Raw genomic sequence first — 22,175 nt, 5'->3', positions numbered from 1 at the left:
TTGCCCAGCGAATTCACTTAAAAATACTAACAAATACATACAAGGCCGTCCATAACCTGTCCCCTCCCTACAACTCTGAACTACTTTCCCGATACACCCCCACACGCACTCTCCGATCCTCACAAGACCTCCTTCTCTCCTCTCCTCTTATCGCCTCTTCCCACAATCGACTCCAAGATTTCTCCCATGCATCCCCCATACTCTGGAACTCGCTACCCCAACATATCAGACTCTCACCTACAGTGGAATCCTTCAAAAGAAACCTGAAAACCACCTCTTCAGACAAGCCTATAACCAGTGACCCTGCTGCCTCCATACCGCTATGACCAACTTCACCCGCACCTACTGTGTCCTTCTCCCATACCATGTAGATTGTAAGCCCTCACGGGCAGGGCCCTCTCTCTTTCTGTACCAGTTTGTAACCCGTCTTGTTCATGCTTAGTGCAATTGTCTGTATTATGTATGTGCAACCCTTATCATATGTACAGCGCTATGGACTGAATGGCGCTTTAATAATAAATAATAATAATAGGATGCCACCAGAGGTGCCTGGCAGCAGCTTTATCCCCTCTCCTTATTCATAACATATGCATAATGCATAAGCGGTCAAGCACTATTTGGGGGGGGGGGGGCAAAGAGATAGCGGTCAGCCAACAGTTATCTAACTACACAACTGGAGCTGACCCCAGTAGAGAAGATGGGCCCTCACTGATTAATGGAATTAAGGTATTACAGTCTCATTAAATCCTATGGGAAAGACTAGAAGCTGGTTAGGTAGGTGGAAGGTAAATTGGAGATAGAAGAACGCAGTGAGCAGGGGATGATGGTCTATAAAGATATACCTGCAGTCCATAATAACAGAGTAGATGTGTTGACAGCTCTAGTGGCAGATGACAAGCATATATAACCTACTTCTATGGGTGTATATAGTAAAGAAAGCATGTAGATAAAGTGTCTATAAAATATCCGATTGTAAGTGTCTACTGACATCCCCAATGTATCTGAACAAGATGGAGAGTATTTCCACCCACCTTATTGTGGTATGTAGGTGCAAAGGCAAAGTTGCATCGAAACCCTTGTGTCTGAAGGATCTCTGACAAGAAGACACCAGCATTATAATTAGTACATGGTAGGTGTGGGCATGATATAGATTTAGCATTGGAGCCCAGAAGCTTTAAGCTAAGGTAGTAAGTATATCCTCACTTCCAACATATGAATATTATCAAGTTTGAAGTTCAGGACTCTAGGAAAGATTGGTGACAATCTCACCATAGACACATTAAATACCTATGCCAAAGTCTGATCAATGTCAAACCAAATTGTCCAACCCAGTGCTAGGTGAAAAACTGCAACACAACTCTACTCAACTGAGAGCACAGGTCCTTAGTTACAGACATTGGTGCGGGTCCCGGCAGGGTAATTTGAAGCTCCACAGCCCCACTGCAAAATCTGTAACAGGGTTCCCCTCCAACTATATGCCATGCTGGTGTCCTCTTCTGGAGCAGAGAGGTGTTGTGGCCCCATAAGCAGCAGAACATGGGTGTAATTCATAGAAACATAGAATGTGTCGGCAGATAAGAACCATTTGGCCCATCTAGTCTGCCCAATATATCTGAATCCTATGAATAGTCCCTGGCCCTATTTTATATGAAGGATAGCCTTATGCCTATCCCATGCATGCTTAAACTCCTTCACTGTATTTGCAGCTACCACTTCTGCAGGAAGGCTATTCCATGCATCCACTACTCTCTCAGTAAAGTAATACTTCCATATATTACTTTTAAACCTTTGCCCCTCTAATCTAAAACTGTGTCCTCTTGTGGTAGTTTTTCTTCTTTTAAATATGCTCTCCTCCTTTACCGAGTTGATTCCCTTTATGTATTTAAAAGTTTCTATCATATCCCCTCTGTCTCTTCTTTCTTCCAAGCTATACATATTAAGGTCCTTTAACCTTTCCTGGTAAGTTTTATCCTGCAATCCATGTACTAGTTTAGTAGCTCTTCTCTGAACTCTCTCTAGAGTATCTATATCCTTCTGGAGATATGGCCTCCAGTACTGCGCACAATACTCCAAGTGAGGTCTCACCAGTGTTCTGTACAGCGGCATAAGCACTTCACTCTTTCTACTGCTTATACCTCTCCCTATACATCCAAGCATTCTGCTGGCATTTCGTGCTGCTCTATTACATTGTCTTCCCACCTTTAAGTCTTCTGAAATAATTACTCCTAAATCCCTTTCCTCAGATACTGAGGTCAGGACTGTGTCAAATATTCTATATTCTGCCCTTGGGTTTTTACGCCCCAGGTGCATTATCTTGCACTTATCCACATTAAATTTCAGTTGCCAGAGTTCTGACCATTCTTCTAGTTTTCCTAAATCCTTTTCCATTTGGCGTTTCCCTCCAGGAACATCAACCCTGTTACATATCTTTGTATCATCAGCAAAAAGACAAACCTTACCATCGAGGCCTTTTGCAATATCACTTATGAAGATATTAAACAAAATTGGTCCCAGTACAGATCCCTGTGGAACCCCACTGGTAACATGACCTTGTTTTGAATGTTCTCCATTGACTACAACCCTCTGTTGTCTGTCACTCAGCCACTGCCTAATCCACTCAACAATATGGGAGTCCATGCTCAATGACTGCAGTTTATTGATAAGTCTTATGTGTGGGACAGTGTCAAAAGCCTTACTAAAATCTAGATATGCGATGTCTACTGCACCTCCACCGTCTATTATTTTAGTCACCCAGTCAAAAAAATCTATAAGATTTGTTTGACATGATCTCCCTGAAGTAAACCCATGTTGTTTTTCATCTTGCAATCCATGGGATTTTAGATGTTCCACAATCCTATCCTTTAATAGGGTTTCCATTAATTTGCCTACTATTGATGTCAGACTCACTGGTCTATAGTTGCTCGATTCCTCCCTACTACCTTTCTTGTGAATGGGCACGACATTTGCCAATTTCCAATCTTCCGGGACGACTCCTGTTACTAATGATTGGTTAAATAAATCTGTTAACGTTTTTGCCAGCTCACCACTAAGCTCTTTTAATAATTTTGGGTGTATCTCATCAGGCCCCTGTGACTTATTTGTCTTCACTTTAGACAGCAAACTTAGAACATCTTCCTCTGTAAAGACACATGCATCAAACGATTTATTAGTCATCCTTTCTAGTGGAGGTCCTTCTCCTTCTTTTTCTTTTGTAAAAACTGAACAGAAGTATTCATTAAGGCAGTCGGCTAGCCCTTTATTCTCTTCTACATACCTTCCGTCCTTTGTTTTTAATTTAGTTATTCCTTGTTTTAATTTCCTTTTTTCATTTATATATCTGAAGAATGTCTTATCCCCTTTTTCATAGACTGAGCTAGTTTTTCTTCTGCCTGCGCTTTAGAAGTTCTTATAACTTGCTTGGCCTCTTTCTGCCTAATCTTGTAGATTTCCTTATCTTCATTGCTCTGGTTTTTTTTATAATTACAAAATACTAGCTTTTTATTTTTAATGATTTGGGCCACTTCTGCTGAGTACCACAGTGGTCTCTTCCTTTTTTTGCTTTTACTGACAAGTCTAATGCAATTTTCTGTTGCCTTCAATAATGCACCTTTTAAGTAGTCCCATTTCTCCTGGACTCCATGTAATCCGTTCCAGTCTGATAAGGACTCATTTATGACTAATTTCATTTTTGAAAAGTCTGTTTTTCTAAAATCTAAAACTTTTGTTTTTGTGTGGTGGGACTCTTTCACAGTTCTTATATTAAACCACACTGACTGGTGATCACTAGATCCGAAGGTTTCGCCTACAATGACATCATATACCGAATCCCCATTTGTGAATACCAAATCCAAAATGGCCTCCCTCCGGGTTGGCTCCTCAACCATTTGTTGTAGGGATAACCCCAGTAGGGAATTTAGAATATCTGTACTCCTGGTAGAACTTGCTATTTTGGTTTTCCAGTTTATATCTGGAAGATTGAAATCTCCCATAATGATAACTTCTCCTTTCATTGTCATTTTAGCTATTTCTTCAACTAGTAGATCATCTAGTTCTTTAACTTGACCAGGTGGTCTGTATATCACACCTACACGAGTTACTGCATGATTAGCAAACTGCAACGTAACCCAAACTGACTCTATGTTGGCCTCACCAACTTGTATTAGGTTAGATTTAATGCTATCTTTCACATACAGGGCCACTCCTCCTCCTTTCTTGCCTTCTCTGTCTCTTCTGTATAAAGAGTACCCTGGTATGGTTATGTCCCAGTCATTTCTTTCATTAAACCATGTCTCCGTAACAGCCACTAAATCTACATTCTCAGATGCCATTATTGACCCAAGTTCATTGATTTTTTTTACCTAAACTGCGAGCATCCTACCACTTCCTACCACTGAACCACCTCTGAAGATCCTCACTGATCAGAAAGTGTATCTTTATCTCACTTCAATTGAATGGGGTTACTGAGAATTTTCATATTCATGCCTAACCTCAGGATGAGCCATCAATATAACATTGGCGGGCTGTTTTAAGGTGTCCATTGTGTACTGGATGGAGCTGGTAATGCAACTCCGGTGCCATTCACTTCAGTGGAAGCAGCATTGCAGTAACCAGCTCTATCCACTATATCAAAATAGATGTATATTTCCAGGACTGGAGACACCCCAAAACAGATGATCTGCGGGGTTGTTGAGTATTGGACTCCCACCGATCTGATATTGATGGCCTATACTGAGTATCACAATTCTGGAAAATCCCTTAATGGAGGAAAGCAGCAAATGAAGAAAAAATAATAATCCAAACAACGATATAAACACCTAATAAAGCTACACATTACAAAACCTATTTATATGCCTGGAGAAGTCCAGACTGGTAGATAGGTGGAAAACACAGCGCACTGATCTGCACAGTATCATTAAGATGTCACTCTGAATTCCCCACATAAATAGCAAGATGTACGTTATTATTAGACACGGTGGAAATATATAGCTGGGACCTCACTCTAGAAGCATGTCATTAAACTAAAGCCTGACCTGCCTGCACTCCTTAAGCAGGGTTATCATGGATGAAAAGGTCTTCTAATGTGCCCAGAACTGACTACAAAACATCACAGAGAAGTGTCATCCCATTGGTACAGACCAAAGCCATACAGTGAAGTCACCTGATACTGGAGGGTTAAAGGGAAACTCTGGTAAAAAGAATGCCAGCTTACGCAGATGAAAGTGGCGACACCTGCAAGTGACATTGGCCAATACCCACAATCCTATGGAAGTTTAGTGGGGTCACACGTGACAGGACAGAAAGGTTGGGAAGGGGGTATTGATGTCCAGCCCCTTAAATGAAGATGGTTTCCAATACTCAGTAAAAGTGAACAGTTTATCATGATTGGACACTGCCAATGAGGGCACTCTCTGTCTGGGACTGTCAATTGGGGCATTCTCTCTCGGGCACAGTCAAAGGAGGCACTTTCTGGTTGGCACTGTCAATAATGGTTCCTTTACTACTTGTAACAGGGGCACTCTTTAGCTGGAACTTTTAATAGGGACACTCTCTGGTTGGCAGGCACTGTTAATGGGGGCATTCTCTGGTTAGCACTGTTAATGGGGGCACCCTATGGTTGGCACTGTTAATTATTATTGCCACTGTTACGAGGGGCACTCTCTAACTGACAGTGTTAATGGGGTCATTCTCTGGATGCCACTGTTAATGGATGCACTTTCTGGCTGGCACTGTTAATGGGGGGGGGGGGGGGGGCTCTGTCAGTAAGGGTGCTCTGGCTTTTCCTATGGGAGGGTGTTACCAATATTTGAGGTTGAGGTTGCGCCACATGTATAATCTCAATGAAGGCTATTCTTAAAGTTAGCGACTATAATATAGTCATAATAGGTAGTATGAGATGCCTGGGATCTTCACTGATACTGAACACTGGTGGTGGTGCTCATTTTTCCTGGAGTGCTGCAGGCACTGAATCTAAAAATTGTGAAACAATTTCCAAAAAATGCTCTTCAACGTCATATTCTTTTGAATATCCCACCATCTGAAGTACATAATACTTTCAAGAAAGTCAGAATCTGAAGAAATTCATATGCACAAGGAACAAGGCCGATGGTCAATATTGGATGCTCGTGATCTACGGGTCCTCGGAAGGCACTACATTAAAAACAGAAATGATTCTGTACTGGAAATCACTGTATGGGCTTCTAGAAATCAGTCTCTGTGAACACAGTTCTCTGTGCAATCCATTAATAAAAGTTTAAGCTGCATCAATCACAGAAGAAGTCATATGTCAACACAATCCACAAACGCTGTGTCCTCTCTGGGCCAAAGCTAATTTAAAATGGACTGAGGAAAAAGTGAAAACTTCTGTAGTCAGATGAATTAAAATTAGAAATTCTTTGTTGAAACCACGGATGCCATGTCCTAAGGACTCAAAAGGAGAGGGACCATCCAGCGTGTTTTCAGCACACAGTTCAAAATCTTGCGACTCTGATGGTATAGAGTTGGTATTAGTAGCTATGGCATGGGCATCTTACACATCTGGAAAGGAACTATCAATGCTGAACCATATATAGAGGTTTTATTTCAGCAATACAGGACAATACAAGACAATAATTAAACCACATACTGCATCCACCAACAGCATGGCTTCCCAGAAGAAGAGACCTTTCACCAATAGAAACCATTTGGCACATCATGAAATGAAAAAATCCAGCAAAGAAGACCCAAGACTGTTGAGCAGCTAGAATATTACATGAGACAACATTCTTCTCCGAGAACTCCAGCAATTGGTCTCCTCACTTCTATACTTGCTACACAATGGTAGTCATGGTCCTGTCCCAACTTTTTTGAGATGCGTTGCTGCCATCTTAATGACTTAATTTTTCTCATGAAATCTTAAAATGTCTCACTTGCAACATCTGATATTTGTTCTATGATCTATTGTGAATAAACGAGTCAACGAGGCAAAACCGCCACATAAATACCAGGCAAACGGTATGTCATGGTTTAGCAGCTGCATAAAAAACACTACAGGGCACACTCTTAAACGACATTATCTAGAACAGGGGTAGGCAACCTCCTGCACTCCAGCTGTTGTGAAACTACAACTCCCAGCATGCATACTTACTCTGCTGTTCTCCAAACTCCCATTGAAATTTATGGAGCATGCCGGGAATTGTAGTTTAACAGCAGCTGGAGTGCCGAAGGTTGCTGATCCCTGATCTAGAAAATCCTTAAAGGGAATGTGTTATCAGAAAATGATACACATTTTTATTTTAAACATTATTTTTTTCTTAGAATTTTTTTTATTTTTTTTAAAATTTCTATCCATATTTAAAATAAATAAAAATAAAAATTCAGCACTTTTCGCACTGGCCACTAGACTTAAAATATGTTAAGACTTCCTGTCTTTTGAGAACAGCTACACGGGCCACAGACACAATGGACAGGAGCCGGCTCATTGACTTCTATAGGACAGTTTTCAAGGCATGCTCTGTGAGCTGTACAGAGGTCAGGAGGGAGTAGATAAGCTGTTATATCACCTATTGTGAATGGTGGATGCTGTGTTATCTATATAGAGGTGTTAATTCTCATCGTAATTCAGCCTGTGGCAATAATGGCTACTGAAAAGTGATCTGTACAGAACAGGAAATCATTATGTATTATTAGGCCTAATGGCCAGTGTGAAAATTGCAGGATTATATGCATTTAAAAAAAAAAGATTTGTGACATGGTAAATAAATTAAAAAAAAATCACTAAAACTCAAAAAAAAATACATTTAACATAAAAATGTGATTTAAACAATCATTTTCTGATGACACATTCCCTTTAAAGATTGCACAGACAAAACAGTCCAAGGGCAGTCTAAAAATAAAGAAATATTATCATACACAGATAGTGAAAGTATGCACGCTGGAGGTCAGCTTTAAATGTCATATAACCCTGCCATGTAATGGATGCAATGACTCATTTAAAGGGATGCAAATACCGTGGTCACCTTTCTATTGGCCATAGCTGGGGCTGTATGTGAACTAGGTGACGGTTTTATTATTTGTATTGTATATTTTAGGCGTTTCATTTGGAGTCCATTTTGGGTTCTCTACTGAAGGAGCCATGTGGTAAATTAGTACAGAGTGCTGCATTGTATACGGGCCCGCTATATTGTGTACTACACACCTCAATGGGGTGATCTGTGAGGTGCTATACACATATAGTCAGACTTTGCTTATAAAAGGCCTGTCAACCTTTCTTATACTATCCACTGAAGGGTATATTAAGGTTATGGAGGGGGAGGGCATGGCTTTATGCTTTAGAGAGGGGACGGCATGCAGTGAAATGAATGAACGCCCACTGAACACCATGTAATGCCTCACAACGGCTGGAACAGCCTATGGGCCTCAGTTATTGCCCACAGCAACCAATCAGAGCTCAGCTCTCATTTATTAAACTGCTCTGGAAAAATGAACACTGAGCTCTAATTGGTTGCTATGGGCAACAAGAACCACTTTAATACTAGACAGTTTTGATCAGAGGACCTATGGTTTCCCTAACAATAACAGATATAGAGGAGGTGTCCTTGGTGACCTGCTTTATCTTAGCAGACTCATATTGGCGGTTTTTTTTTTCATAAACAGCGCCACGTTTGCCCACTGGTTGTATCCAGTATAGCATATTGAATGCAATGTTGCAATAGCAAAACCATGGACAAGAATGGCACAGTTTCTGAAAGCCAGCAGCCATGTTCCTCTCATTGCATACAACTCATTTAAGTGCCATCAAGTCAACAACTAGATCGCGTTGAGATATACCTTTTCAACGGGTTGTTGAGATTTGATCTTATTGGTGGGGTCCCCCCCCCCCCCCGATGATCAACTGTCTGAAGAGGCCATAGCGCTCTAGGCCCATAGTGGCCAACTGTCCCGAATTTGGCTACTTTAGGGTTGATTTTTTTATCATTGCACTTTATTCCATTTGGGCTACAAATAATTTTTCCAATTGGTCTTTAGTAAAACAATGTGAACGTTTTTTGTTCTACAGCCTTTGTTTTCAGTATATCTGCAGCCTATTGCTTTCGGTTTTACTCTAAATCCGTCAAGGAGCCGCTCTGATGCCTCAAAGTGTAGTCCTTATAACTGTACTTTCCTGGCAGCTCATAAACAGTCATTACAGCTAAATTCTCATCAAACTGAAAGGAATACGGCTTAAATGAGTATTTATGAGCTGTCCGGAGTTCAAAGGTAAAGGCGAAAACATTGAGCCGTCAGAGCAGCTCCCTGACAGATTCGATGTAAAGCAGAAAGAAATGGTCTGCTGATACACTGAAAATGAAGGCTGTAGAACAAAAACTGTTGAAAATATTCAAATATTTAATAACAACTAAGTGAAAAAAAAACAAAAAAACATTTTAGTCCAAAATGAGTGAAAGGCAATGATACAAAAAAATTACCAAAAAGTTCCCATAGCCTATAAAGCTATAATAATGCTTTTCTGTCAATGACTGCAACTTTTACGTGGCCATAAAAATCATGGATTATCTGCAGCACATTTCCCCAAGATGCCAACACACTATGGAAATTCAATGAGAGGCGCAGTATGAAGGAACGTTCAGAAGAACAATCACCTGTTCAATCCTCTACAAAGTGATCTGAAATGAAAGTAAGCGAGCACGACCTTCTATACCATCAGTCTGGTCTTGTTCAAGCAATTTACCCGCCTGTGTAAAAGGACCTTTACCCTGAAATGTTAGGGAATCACTAGAACCCTTCCATATATGCTATTGGATTTGTGGGTTGTATCCCACGTAACGGCCACCGAACTGCTGGGTCAGGGACATACTGAATACTGATTACTGCATGAAATGAAAAATTTTGTATAGCCACTGATTTATTCAATAAAATGTATCGGTATAGCGCCACCTGCTGTTTTTCTTTTTCCTATTTCTTTGTCCGGCTGAGGCTACTTTCACACTAGCGTTTTTGCTGGATACGGCAGGGTTCAGCAAAAACGCTACCGTTACTGATAATACAACGTCTGCATCTGTTATGAACGGATCCGGTTGTATTATCTTTAACATACTCAAGACGGATCCGTCATGAACTCTATTGAAAGTCAATGGGGGACAGATCCATTTTCTATTGTGTCAGATTGTGTCAGAGTTAAACGGATCCGTCCCCATTGACTTTGTGGGTCATGATGTATCCGTCTTGCTCCGGATCCCATGACGGAAAGAAAACGGTTTGCTCTTCTGTATGAGAACGCAACCAAACAGAACTGAATGCATTTTGGAGCATTCCGTTCTGTCCAGTTACATTTTGTCCCCATTGACAATGAATGGGGACAAAACGGAAACTTTTTTTACGGTATTGAGACCCTATAACGGATCTCAATAACAGAAAATAGAAACGCTAGTGTGAACGTAGCCTTGCTAAAGGCCGCACATGCTCAGTTTCATCCTTCAACTGCCCCCTGAGCTGTGATAGGGAGAGCATGGACACGCCCCCTTAGCTGCAGCAGGAAAGACACCGCCCCTGAGCTGCCAGCTTGATATAAATCTAGCAGTAATAAATGGGGAGATCTCTGGATCCATGTGAGGTACAGGGCTGGTTCTAGCTTTGTTAGGAAGAGGTTGTCATGTACTATATGGTGTCTGATTTTCATTTTTTACATTAAACATGGGGTAACCCCTATAAACAATGGTCTACAAGAATCAAATAGTGACAAGGGCAGACTGGCCATAGACCCTACAGGTAAACTTCCTGGTAGGCTGATGCCCAGGTAGGCCGTCTCAGCCTTCCTTACGGCTGTCAGCCGGGAAGAAATAATCTGATGCTCTCCTCCTGACTCCCGAATTCAACTGTACTGCCATCTTGAGGTAACTAGAGTAAGAGGACAGAACGTGGCAGCTGGCCACCACAGAGTGGCAGTTTTTATAGAGGTATTTTGTGCTGCTGGGGCAGTATCTTGTGGTGCACTGTGTTAGGCTACTTTCACACTTGCGGTAGCCTTTTCTGGCAGGCTGTTCCGGACGGATTCGTGCTACCACTGGGCCGGAGGTCCGGACGCAGCATGGCAAACAAGCCGGACCTCCGCCCGGCCCCCATTATAGTGAATCTGGCCTAAGCAGACTTCTGGCAGCACGGTGGACTAAGGCTACCGCAAAAAGGCTACCGCAAGTGTGAAAGTAGCCGTATTTGGCCCTGCTTCCTGTCAGTTTGGACCAAACTACAAAATGGGCTCACTTGAATTTTTTTCTCGGGGCCACTTTAGGTTCCCAGTCCACTCCAGCTCTAAAGGGGTTATCTCATGAATACAAACTCTGTCCATATGCCCTATTTAGGGATATAAACTTGCAAGTTGCTACCCCTCTGCTACAGCAGCTCCCACTCTGGCAAACCCAAACCATTAGGCACATGCACACAAACGTATTTTGGATCCGCGCCCGATAGGCATTTTTTGCGGATCGCACACGGATCCATTAGTTTCAGCACACAGCATCCGTATGTAATAGTTGCCAACTGTTCCGAATTGTCAGGGCTGTTTCTGATTTTCAGAGACAGTCCCAACAAATTGGGGCTATCCCCAGCTGAAAATGGGCAGGCTAACCGGAACACCGTCCATAATTGGGTGTTTCCGGGTCCCAGGGTGGGGTTTAGAAGCCACGAATTTAAATTGCTTAGTATGGTAAGTCCATCCCGCAAATTATAGAGCATGTCCTATTCCTGTCTGTGTTGCGGACAAGAATAGATATTTATATTAATGGTAAAGGGGAAAATGAGGATTGCACACGGAAGGAATCCGAAGTTTGCGGATCCACGGTGGACCACAAAATGGATTTGGTCGTGTGCATGTATCCTTATACATAGCAGTATGGCTACATAAAAGGTGTTATACTGGATTATTAAAACATGGCTGCTTTCTTTCAAAACAGCACCACGCCGGTCCACAAGTTGTGCGCCGTACGGCAATTGGTTCACGTCTACACACAAGTCTATGTTCAACATCGGCCTCTAGTGGAGATCAATAGAACTGCGGCATGTATTATAATGGTTCAAATAATAGATGTAGATTTTAAAAAAGCAGACACGCTATAATGATATACAAAGGTCAGTGTATGTGCACCAATGTATACAATGCACCGTATAAAGACCAGACACAAAGCACTACGGACAGTTCACTACAGCGCAACGCACTGGCTTCTGTTTATAGAGTACTGAAATCTGATATACACACATATAAATAGTATATATGGAGACAGAACGTGTATATATAAACATGACAGTAAGTGGTAAAAATGGAAGCCCTAATGTCAATATATGTCCCTCGATCAGCCTCCATTTATACTCATGAATGTTCCTCTTCCTTGAACAACAGGTAACTTGATAAAGCAGCAGTTTATCCTCAAGAGCTGCTCTTCCTTTTGTAACTGTAGTCAGCCATTTTGGAATTATATATCTAAGTCTTCTGGTCACCTGGTAATCTTTTACGTTCTCCTCACCTTTTTAAAAGGCATCTGTCAACAGATTTGTACCTATGAAACTGGCTGACCTGTTATATGTGCGCTTAATATGTTGCCGCATTGCTGAGAAAAATTAATTTTTAATATATGCAAATGAGGTGTAATTTGAAGCTCCTGGGTCCCCAGGAATCCCCCAACTTCCACGTGTCATTTATAACACTGGTGACTTCTTATCTGGCATTTAGGTCCCTTCTAGCACCAAGGCCCAGGTATAACTGCTACCCTTGCACCCCCTATAACTTTGTCCCTGAAGCTCTACTGAAGCAAAACAGTCCACATGACAAATCCATGTGGACCATATGATCTAGAAATATGAATTCCTCCTCCTTTCCTTTTAAATGTGGGATAAATCATGTGTTACATTTTTATAAAAAGGCTCAAAAGACAAAAGTCATAATTACCTTACTGATCCCTTGCCTTTCCCATTCCAATGCCTACCGTTCCTCAGACAGTTTATTATTCCTGGTCCCTCTTGACACACAGGAATTGACTGCCTAGCCAATCACTGCTGAAGTGGGTCACTTCCTGTGTGTCGAGGGGGACCAAGATTTAAAGACCAGCGGGAGAGGAGTGGGAGGCTTCAAAACAGTAGTGGCAGAGGACCGGGAACTGACGGCATTTCAGGGGGCTACTGGAATTAGTGGGTGTCCATTGGTTTTCACTGTTACCATTAGGATTGCCACCTTTACCACCTTTGTCTTTTCATTGTTTCCAGCACTACTATAACACTGCACAGTGTTGGTGTCACGACACCCGGGACCCTGCCTTGCACCTCAAAGCCTTCACCACCAAGGGCACCTCAACCATCACCAGGCAGGAGAACCCCAGAACCAGAGAGTGCCCTGAAGGGAAGAAAGGAGTGCCCTTCCCATCACTGCATGTTGGTCCAGGGAGCATCAAAACTGTGAGTACCACAACTTCTACAACACCCATCCAGCAACCCACACATGCGCCTGCAGCCTGGTCGCTGCATATAGATAGAAGGGACAGTGTAAAATAGAATCTTATTAACATTTGTTATTGTGACCTGGAAGCTGGAAAACATCTGGGTCAAGGTGTTGATAAAAGGTCTAACTAAGTTCAGAGGGCGATTAGATGAGGATGATGACATTTTCTCACTCCTATGTTGGAAAAAATAAGACACATATGTGGCAATAATAGAGCAACTACAGTTATGAGAAAAACAAACGATATAAGTAAAAACATCTGGTCCATAGAAGGTCTTAAAATTAGGGAAATTACAACCTCAGATGAAGAACCACACACAACAGATGCCATCTTTCATAACGTATAAAAAAAAATTAAGCCAAAATGGAAAAGCCACGTGTGAATAGTATACCCGTTATCAATAGCTTGTAGAACCACCTTTAGCAGCATTAACTTGAAGTAATAATTTCCTGTATGACTTTATCAGTCTCTCAAATGGTTCTGGAGGAATGTTGGCCCACTCTTCTTCACAACATTGCTTCACTTCATTAAAGGGAATCTGTGACCTTCCTATCCAAGTATTTGCACAGACACATCGCTGTGACTCACCTAATTAAGACACTGCTTTTCTTTTGTTGATCCAAGACTCTGTTCCTGAGTTATACTTTTTATTAATATGCAAATGATGCCTTTAGTGCAACAAGGGCATCACCATTGCTCTTGTTGCACCCACTTTCCACTCTTTTATGTGGCTAGCCCATCCTTGTTTGATTTCATTGACAGGGCCAGGAAGTGTCAAAGCAGCAAAGGAGAGTCAGGCCACAGAAAGGAGTGGAGCTTGGGCACAACAAGAGCAATGGTAATGCCCCCACTGCACCAAGGCCTAATTTGCATATTAAGAAAAAAGTATCATAACTCGGGAACGTAGCCTCAGATTAACAAAAGAAAAACAGCGCTTTAATTAGGTGAACCACAGCTATGCGTCTATGCAAACCAGCTTAACAGGGAGGTCGCTGGTGACGATTTGTGGCCAGTCATTTATGTGCAGTTCTTTTAAGGTCCCAACGCAGCATTTCAATAGGTTTAGGTCAGGACTTTGAATTGGCCATTGAAAAACCTAAATTATTTTCATTTTGTGATGTGCTTGGGATCATTGTCCTGTTGCATGACCTAGTTTTGGCCAAACTTTAGCTGTTGGATATATGGCTTCACATTTGACTCTAGAACACTTTGGTATATGGAGGAGTTCATTTTCGACCCAGAGTGCCCAGGCACTGTGGCTGCAAAGTAATCACAAATCATCCCCCCTCCACTTAACAGCTGATATGAGGTGTTTGTGCTGATATGTTGTGTTCGCAAAACGTGGCGCAATGCAGTATGGCCATACAGCTCTACTTTGGTCTTGTCTGTCCAAAGAACATTGTTCAAGGAGGTTTGTTCCATATTTAAGCCATGATGCCATGTTCTTTTTAGAAAGAAGAGGCTTTCTCCAGGTGACCTTGGGTTTTTGCAATTTCTCTTAGAATTGCAAGGTCTGACCTTGGGGTGAATTTTCTGGGACATCCACTCCTTCGAAACCAGACTCCTTTATATTCAGCTGGGTCTGTCAGGTGGGATCCGTTTCTGTCATTTGGCGAAAACACCTTATCCTTCCTTACCCCTCCCTGGGGCTATATACACATACACAAGGAAAGGGGTATCTATGCCTCTCCCCCTGCAGTCAACATGTCCCCTATTGGCCCCACTCCTTCTCAAAGCCGGCATGGATGGGCAGCTTCAACCTGAAATATCTCAGGCTGTATAGCTGCTAAAGGTATGAGCCAGGTTAAAAGCTAAAAATGTAAGCTTTAAACAAAGGCATGATTGCTGTGCTAGTCACCATACAGCCACTGATAAAACCTTTAGAAACTGGGTCAAAAGTGAGATCTGCAAGTAATACCTGCAGCTTTCGCTCCCAACCCTTTTCTAAAAGTTATACCTGGCTCAACACTCTAGCTGCTATACAGCCTGAGATACAGGCATTAGTAACAAGGACATATCTCATACCTCCTTGGCTACTGGAAATTGTCAGCAAAAAATGGAACAAGTACAAATTAAATACAGGTTCAGGCTTCCTGCTGGTATTGACAGGTAGGCTGGTGGTTTACCTTTCAGGTGGCAACCCAAGTTACCATATAGAGTCAGCAGATATGTCTACCTAATAATGAGAGACCCAATCAAGAAATTCTCCACCACCACTACACACACATACACACACACACACTCCATAAGCAAGTTGTAGGAAATGGTAAGAATCTGACCAACCTATACGCTTTACCAAGAAATTCCCATCATCAACAAGTTATTAACCCACAAACTTACCAGACTGGGTTGGAAGGTTCATTCCGATGTCCACTGGTTGGACAGACATGTAGAGGGACAGACCCCCACCCTGGATCTTCAATGCCCAGGACTTCTTTCAGGTGGAAACAAAGATGAGACCGCTCAAGGAATCAGTCCAATGGGCACATCACTCAGTTTCTGCTGCCCTGTAATTAGAACAACAATGTCAGTATAGTAGTAACAGCAAACCATGATTTTTTGGTCAGTCTCTTCATGATGAAAAATTGAAAGAAAACATCTCTAATTCGCAGCAGTAATTATGCTACTTGTAGTGAAGGTCTACATCACTAGAATGAATTATGGGGCGGATAAGATAATACAAGGCAAAATCTAAAAACATTGCCCAAGCTAAGCTGAGAGTATTTGGAGTAATAGAGGGACATATAGGGGAAGATTATATTATAAGGAGATATCGGGGGAGGTTATATAGAGTAATAGGTGAAGATCATGGGCGTAGCTATAGTGGAAGAAAGGGATGCGGTTGCTACGGGACTCAAACTCAGGGGCCCACCCAGGAGAAGGACTAAAAGATTTTATTGTCAGGGCCCCCTCAACAGTATTATACAATGACATTATATACAGTGACAGTATATACATTGACATAAGATACAGTATATACGTGTAGGAAATGGACTGAGCGGCTGCCTGGACTGGTCCGAGAAAGATCTTGACTAGCCACATAGTCACAGGAGTGCGGGATGCATGGGAGGAGGGGGTTGCAAAGAAGTTGCGGGGGGGGGGGGTACCTCATTAAAAAAATTGTTGTAGGGCCCAGTCATTATGGTTATGCCATTGTGGGAGATATAAAGAGAGATTATATGGAATAATAGGAGGAGATATAGGGAGAGGTAGGAATAATAGGAGGAGATATAGGGAGAGGTTATATGGAGTAATAGGAGGCGATATAGGGAGAGGTTATATGGAGTAATAGGAGGAGATATTGGGAGAGGTTATAAGGAATAATAGAAGGAGATACAGGGAGAGGTTATATGGAGTAATAGGAGGGATATAGGAGAGGTTATATGGAGTAATAGGACAAGATATAGGGAGAGGTTATATGGAGTAATAAGAAGAGATATAGGGAAAGGTTATAAGGAATAATAGGAGGAGATATAGGGAGAGGTTATATGGAGTAATAGGAGGAGATATAGGTAGAGGTTATACGGAGTAATAGGAGGAGATATAGGGAGAGGTTAATGGAGTAATAGGAGGAGATATAGGGAGAGAATATATGGAGTAATAGGAGGGATATAGGGAAAGGTTATATGGAGTAATAGAAGGAGATATAGGGAAAAGTTATATGGAGAAATAGGAGGAGATATAGCAAGAGGTTATATGGAGTAATAGGGGGAGATATAGGGAGAGGTTATATGGAGTAATAGGAGGAGATATAGGGAGAGGTTATATGAAGTAATAAGAGGAGATATAGGGAGAGGTTATATGGAGTAATAAAAAGAGATATAGGGAGAGGTTATATGGAGTAATAGGGGGAGATATAGGGAGAGGTTATATGGAGTAATAGGGGAAGATATAGGGAGAGGTTATATGGAGTAATAGGAGGAGATATAGGGAGAGGTTAGGCTACTTTCACACTAGCGTTCGATCGGATCCGTTCTGAACGGATCCGATCATAATAATGCAGACGGAGGCTCCGTTCAGAACGGATCCGTCTGCATTATTTTCGCATATAACAGCTAAGTGTGAAAATAGCCTCGTACGGATCCGTCCAGACTTTCAATGTAAAGTCAATGGGGGACGGATCCGCCTGAAGATTGAGCCATATTGTGGCATCTTCAAACGGATCCGTCCCCATTGACTTACATTGTAAGTCTGGACGGATCCGCACGGATCCGCACGCCTCCGCACGGCCAGGCGGACACCCGAACGCTGCAAGCAGCGTTCAGCTGTCCGCCTGTCCGTGCGGAGGCGAGCGGAGCGGAGGCTGAACGCCGCCAGACTGATGCAGTCTGAGCGGATCCGCTCCATTCAGACTGCATCAGGGCTGGACGGCTGCGTTCTGGTCCGCTCGTGAGCCCCTTCAAACGGAGCTCACGAGCGGACCGACGAACGCTAGTGTGAAAGTAGCCTTATATGGAGTAATAGGGGGAGATATAGGGAGAGGTTATACAGAGTAATAGGAGGAGATATATGGAGAGGTTATATGGAGTAATAGGGGAAGATATAGGGAGAGGTTATATGGAGTAATAGGAGGAGATATAGGGAGAGGTTATATGGAGTAATAGGAGGAGATATAGGGAGAGGTTATATGGAGTAATAGGAGGAGATATAGGAGAGGTTATATGAGTAATAGGAGGAGATATAGGGAGAGGTTATATTGAGTAAATAGGAGGAGATATTAGGGGGAGGTTATATGGAGTAATAGGAGGAGATATAGGGGGAGGTTATATGGAGTTAATAGGGAAGGAGATATAGGGAGAGGTTATATGGAGTAATATGAGGAGATATAGGGAGAGGTTATATGGAGTAAGGGAAGGAGATATAGGGAGAGGTTATATGGAGTAATGGGGGAGATATAGGGAGAGGTTATAGGAGTAATAGAAGAGATATAGGGAAAGGTTATGAGTATAGTAGGAGTATAGAGAGGGTATGGAGTACATAGGGGAGATATAGGGAGAGGTTTATACGAGTAATAGGAGGAGATATAGGGAGAGGTTATAGGAGTATATGAGGAGATATAGGGAGAGGTTATATGGAGTATAGGAGGAGATATAGGGAGAGGTTATATGGAGTAATGGGGGGAGATATAGGGAGAGGTTATATGGAGTAATAGGAGGAGATATAGGGAGAGGGTATATGGAGTAATAGGAGGAGATATAGCAAGAGGTTATATGGAGTAATAGGGGGAGGAATCAGTAGGAGGAGATATAGGGAGAGGTTATATGGAGTAATAGGAGGAGACATGGGGAGATGTTATATGGAGTAATAGGAAGAGATATAGGGAGAGGTTATATGGAGTAATAGGAGGAGATATAGGGAGAGGTTATACGGAGTAATAGGAGGAGATATAGGGAGAGGTTATATGGAGTAATATGAGGAGATATAGGGAGAGGTTATATGGAGTAATAGGAGGAGATATAGGGAGAGGTTATATGGAGTAATAGGAGTATATATATGGAAAGGTTATATGCAGTAATAGGAGGAGACATGGGGAGATGTTATATGGAGTAATAGGAGGAGATATAGGGAGAGGTTATATGGAGTAATAGGAGGAGATATAGGGAGAGGTTATACGGAGTAATAGGAGGAGATATAGGGAGAGGTTATATGGAGTAATATGAGGAGATATAGGGAGAGGTTATATGGAGTAATAGGGGAGATATAGGGAGAGGTTATATGGAGTAATAGGAGGATATATAGGGAGAGGTTATATGGAGTAATAGGAGTAGATTTAGGGAGAGGCTGTATGGAGTAATAGGAGGAGATATAGGGAGAGGTTATATGGAGTAATAGGAGGAGATATAGGGAGAGGTTATATAGAGTAACAGGAGGAGATATAGGGAGAGGTTATATGGAGTAATAGGAGGAGATATAGGGAGAGGTTATACGGAGTAATAGGAGGAGATATAGGGAGAGGTTATATGGAGTAATATAAGGAGATATAGGGAGAGGTTATATGGAGTAATATGAGGAGATATAGGGAGAGGTTATATGGAGTAATAGGGGGAGATATAGGGAGAGGTTATATGGAGTAATAGGAGGATATATAGGGAGAGGTTATATGGAGTAATAGGAGTAGATTTAGGGAGAGGCTGTATGGAGTAATAGGAGGAGATATAGGGAGAGGTTATATGGAGTAATAGGAGGAGATATAGGGAGAGGTTATATAGAGTAACAGGAGGAGATATAGGGAGAGGTTATATGGAGTAATAGGAGGAGATATAGAGAGGTTATATGGAGTAATAGGGGGGATATATAGGGAGGTTATGTAGAGTAAATGAAAACATGTAATATACTCTGTAAAGGTGACTAACTGCTTGATGGTGAATAGATCTTCAGGGTATATAGACAGTGATATGAGTTGGGGGAGTATTATTTGCAGTAATTCTATCTATAACAGAACACTAGAATAAGAGGACGTACAATGACCAGCCCTCTGCAATCATTGTGCATTCATCAAGCAGCAGAGGGTTAAGGCTGCCTGCACCCCCATACTGCTTGGAGATCACGTCTCCATGCGTCTGTGACCCTCAGCATCAGCACAGTCATTAACATTCAGAAAACGCAGAATGTGTGGGAGGGAGTGCGCTGTATGAATGGAGACGCAGAGAAGAGAGCGAGAGAGAAGGAGGGAGGGAGAACAAAGTATGAATGGAATATAGAGAAAGAGAATCATGAATGGACCTGTATCAGAAGCAGACAGAATGGAGAACTGACCATGCTGGGAAGAGAAGGAACACCAGAGATCCTCTACCTAGACAAACATGGCGAAATGTAATGATTATAAGAGGTGGACAAGAAGAAGAAATTTGCCTTAATGTGACATACGCAGAGTGAAGGAGTCAATGATATATCACCGCCAGTCACTGCAGAGAGGCTGTATACACGTCAGTGGTGCATATAAATAGATGTATACTAACTGATGTAAGCCGCGGCTCGCTCCGCTCTGTAGTGCCGGATCTCCTGGCATTTTTAAAGTTCATGGTTTTAGATAAATGGAAAAAGATTATAATACAAATGGCAGATGTATTTCCTGATACCACGTCACATCGCTATCTGAATCCAGTCTCACTTAAAGGGGTTGACTGCTTTAAGTTTACATTAACCAGTGTGTAGGAAATGGGACTATATGAAGGTTATTAAAAAGGGTTATAGCAAAGGTTTTGCGCCAGTGTTTTATTTTGTTAAGCACCGCTCCCTTGTCAGGAGGGAGCAATCTCCTCAACTGGCAGGAGCTCCCATTTTGAAACGGCTGCTGACGGAGCATCATGTGATCACACCCATCCATCAGCCTCCTCACACATGCGCTAGTTCCTGTCACATGACCCTCCATCAGCAGCCATTTCAGGATCCGTGTGTTTTGAGGAGAATGCCTTGCCTGACAGGGGTTGGTGCTAAACAAAGTAAGACATTATCCAACCCATACAATGCCCCCCAAATTCCTGGGCCCTTCACACAGGTTATACGTACCTCGCTCCCCGGAACCTGCATCGCTTCTGATGCCGCTGCATCTCCCCGTCGCGCGAATCAACACATCCCCCGGTGGGCAGCCAATAGCAGGCCGCGACGGGAATGAGCCCCCTAGCGTCACCCCCAATGTAGCAACAGCTGTGCGAGCATCAGAAGCGATGCAGGTGCCGGGGAGCGAGGTAAGTATAACCTGTGTGAGGGGCCCTTTAATATTATTATATTAGTATACAGTAATATTACTGCATATAGTCCTGTTTCCTACATATTGGTTAAACACAGCCTATTTTCATAGTTGCTAACAGTCCTGAAGTCCTGTCCCCCTCTGAAAATGGGCAGCGCTTTTATAAGCCCACCCCATAAATGCACGGCCTGACACTGTTTGAGGCATTCATGGCATATTGTAGGTTTCATTCATGAGCAGACTGGAAACCTAAAGCGGCCCTGAAAAAAAAAAAAAAAAAAAAAAAAGTGGCCCCATGCTGTAGGAGTATCCAAATTTACAGAAGGTGGGGCAACACAAGTAGGCAGAGACAACAGAAATAGGCGGACCTGCAATACTGTAGAGGAGGGATGCTCAACCGGCAGGCGGCCCCAATATATATTTTTTTTTTTACAATGTTCACTGTATAGGACAAATTATGTGTTCATTTTATTGTATGGTTTATTACAGACAAAGCTTTTTTTTTTTTTTTAAGAAAAAAAAGGTATCTGAAGGAGGACTTCAACCTACGATCCTCTTACGCTTCTGTATTTCAGTGTATTATCTCAGCTACACCAAATGACATAATCCCCCATTAGGTCCTGCCAAAGGCATCAGTACATAGCAGGCCTGCAGGCCATTGTTAGGCTCCTGGCTGCCATAGCAACCCCTTGGCACCATGCAGTTGCATCACAGAGGTAGGGGAATTGGGGCTGATGGGGTCAGAGACTTAGCACCCTTCTTTTTAACCACTTCGATGCCACAGTTAACTTGGCTAACCAGATCAGCAAAAGACTGTCACGGTCCCTCAGGTGACTGATGTCAGGAAATCAAGGAGATTTACTGAGCGTGGAGGAATCTAACAGCCTCCTTGATTTCTCTTGATTCAGTGTTGATAGGGTTAATGACCACTTCCCTTTTCTCAGCTGTTGCTCGGTGGTCATCACTTCTACCCTTCTGACTATGCAGTTGATAACTTCATTTGCGTTTGGCTGAGCTGGTGTGAG

At 42.4% G+C, this 22,175-nt stretch overlaps 1 protein-coding gene across 6 annotated transcripts in view; it reads right to left on the bottom strand.

Moving 5' to 3' along the window:
- The window catches only part of HDAC5 (histone deacetylase 5), a 107,108-nt gene that overhangs the window by 33,753 nt on the left and 51,180 nt on the right, over nt 1-22,175 (bottom strand). For all 6 annotated transcript variants that reach the window (XM_044295918.1, XM_044295916.1, XM_044295919.1 and 3 more), the window contains exon 2: nt 15,801-15,967. In XM_044295918.1, coding sequence (XP_044151853.1) covers nt 15,801-15,849 — 49 coding nt within the window. In that variant the 5' untranslated portion in view covers nt 15,850-15,967. The remainder of the gene's footprint in view (nt 1-15,800; nt 15,968-22,175) is intronic.

This window comes from Bufo gargarizans, chromosome 6, assembly GCF_014858855.1.
Source record: "Bufo gargarizans isolate SCDJY-AF-19 chromosome 6, ASM1485885v1, whole genome shotgun sequence".
Classification (NCBI taxonomy): Eukaryota; Metazoa; Chordata; class Amphibia; order Anura; family Bufonidae; genus Bufo; species Bufo gargarizans.
Note: the sequence above shows the minus strand (reverse complement) of the source record. Positions and strands in the feature narration are given on the sequence as shown.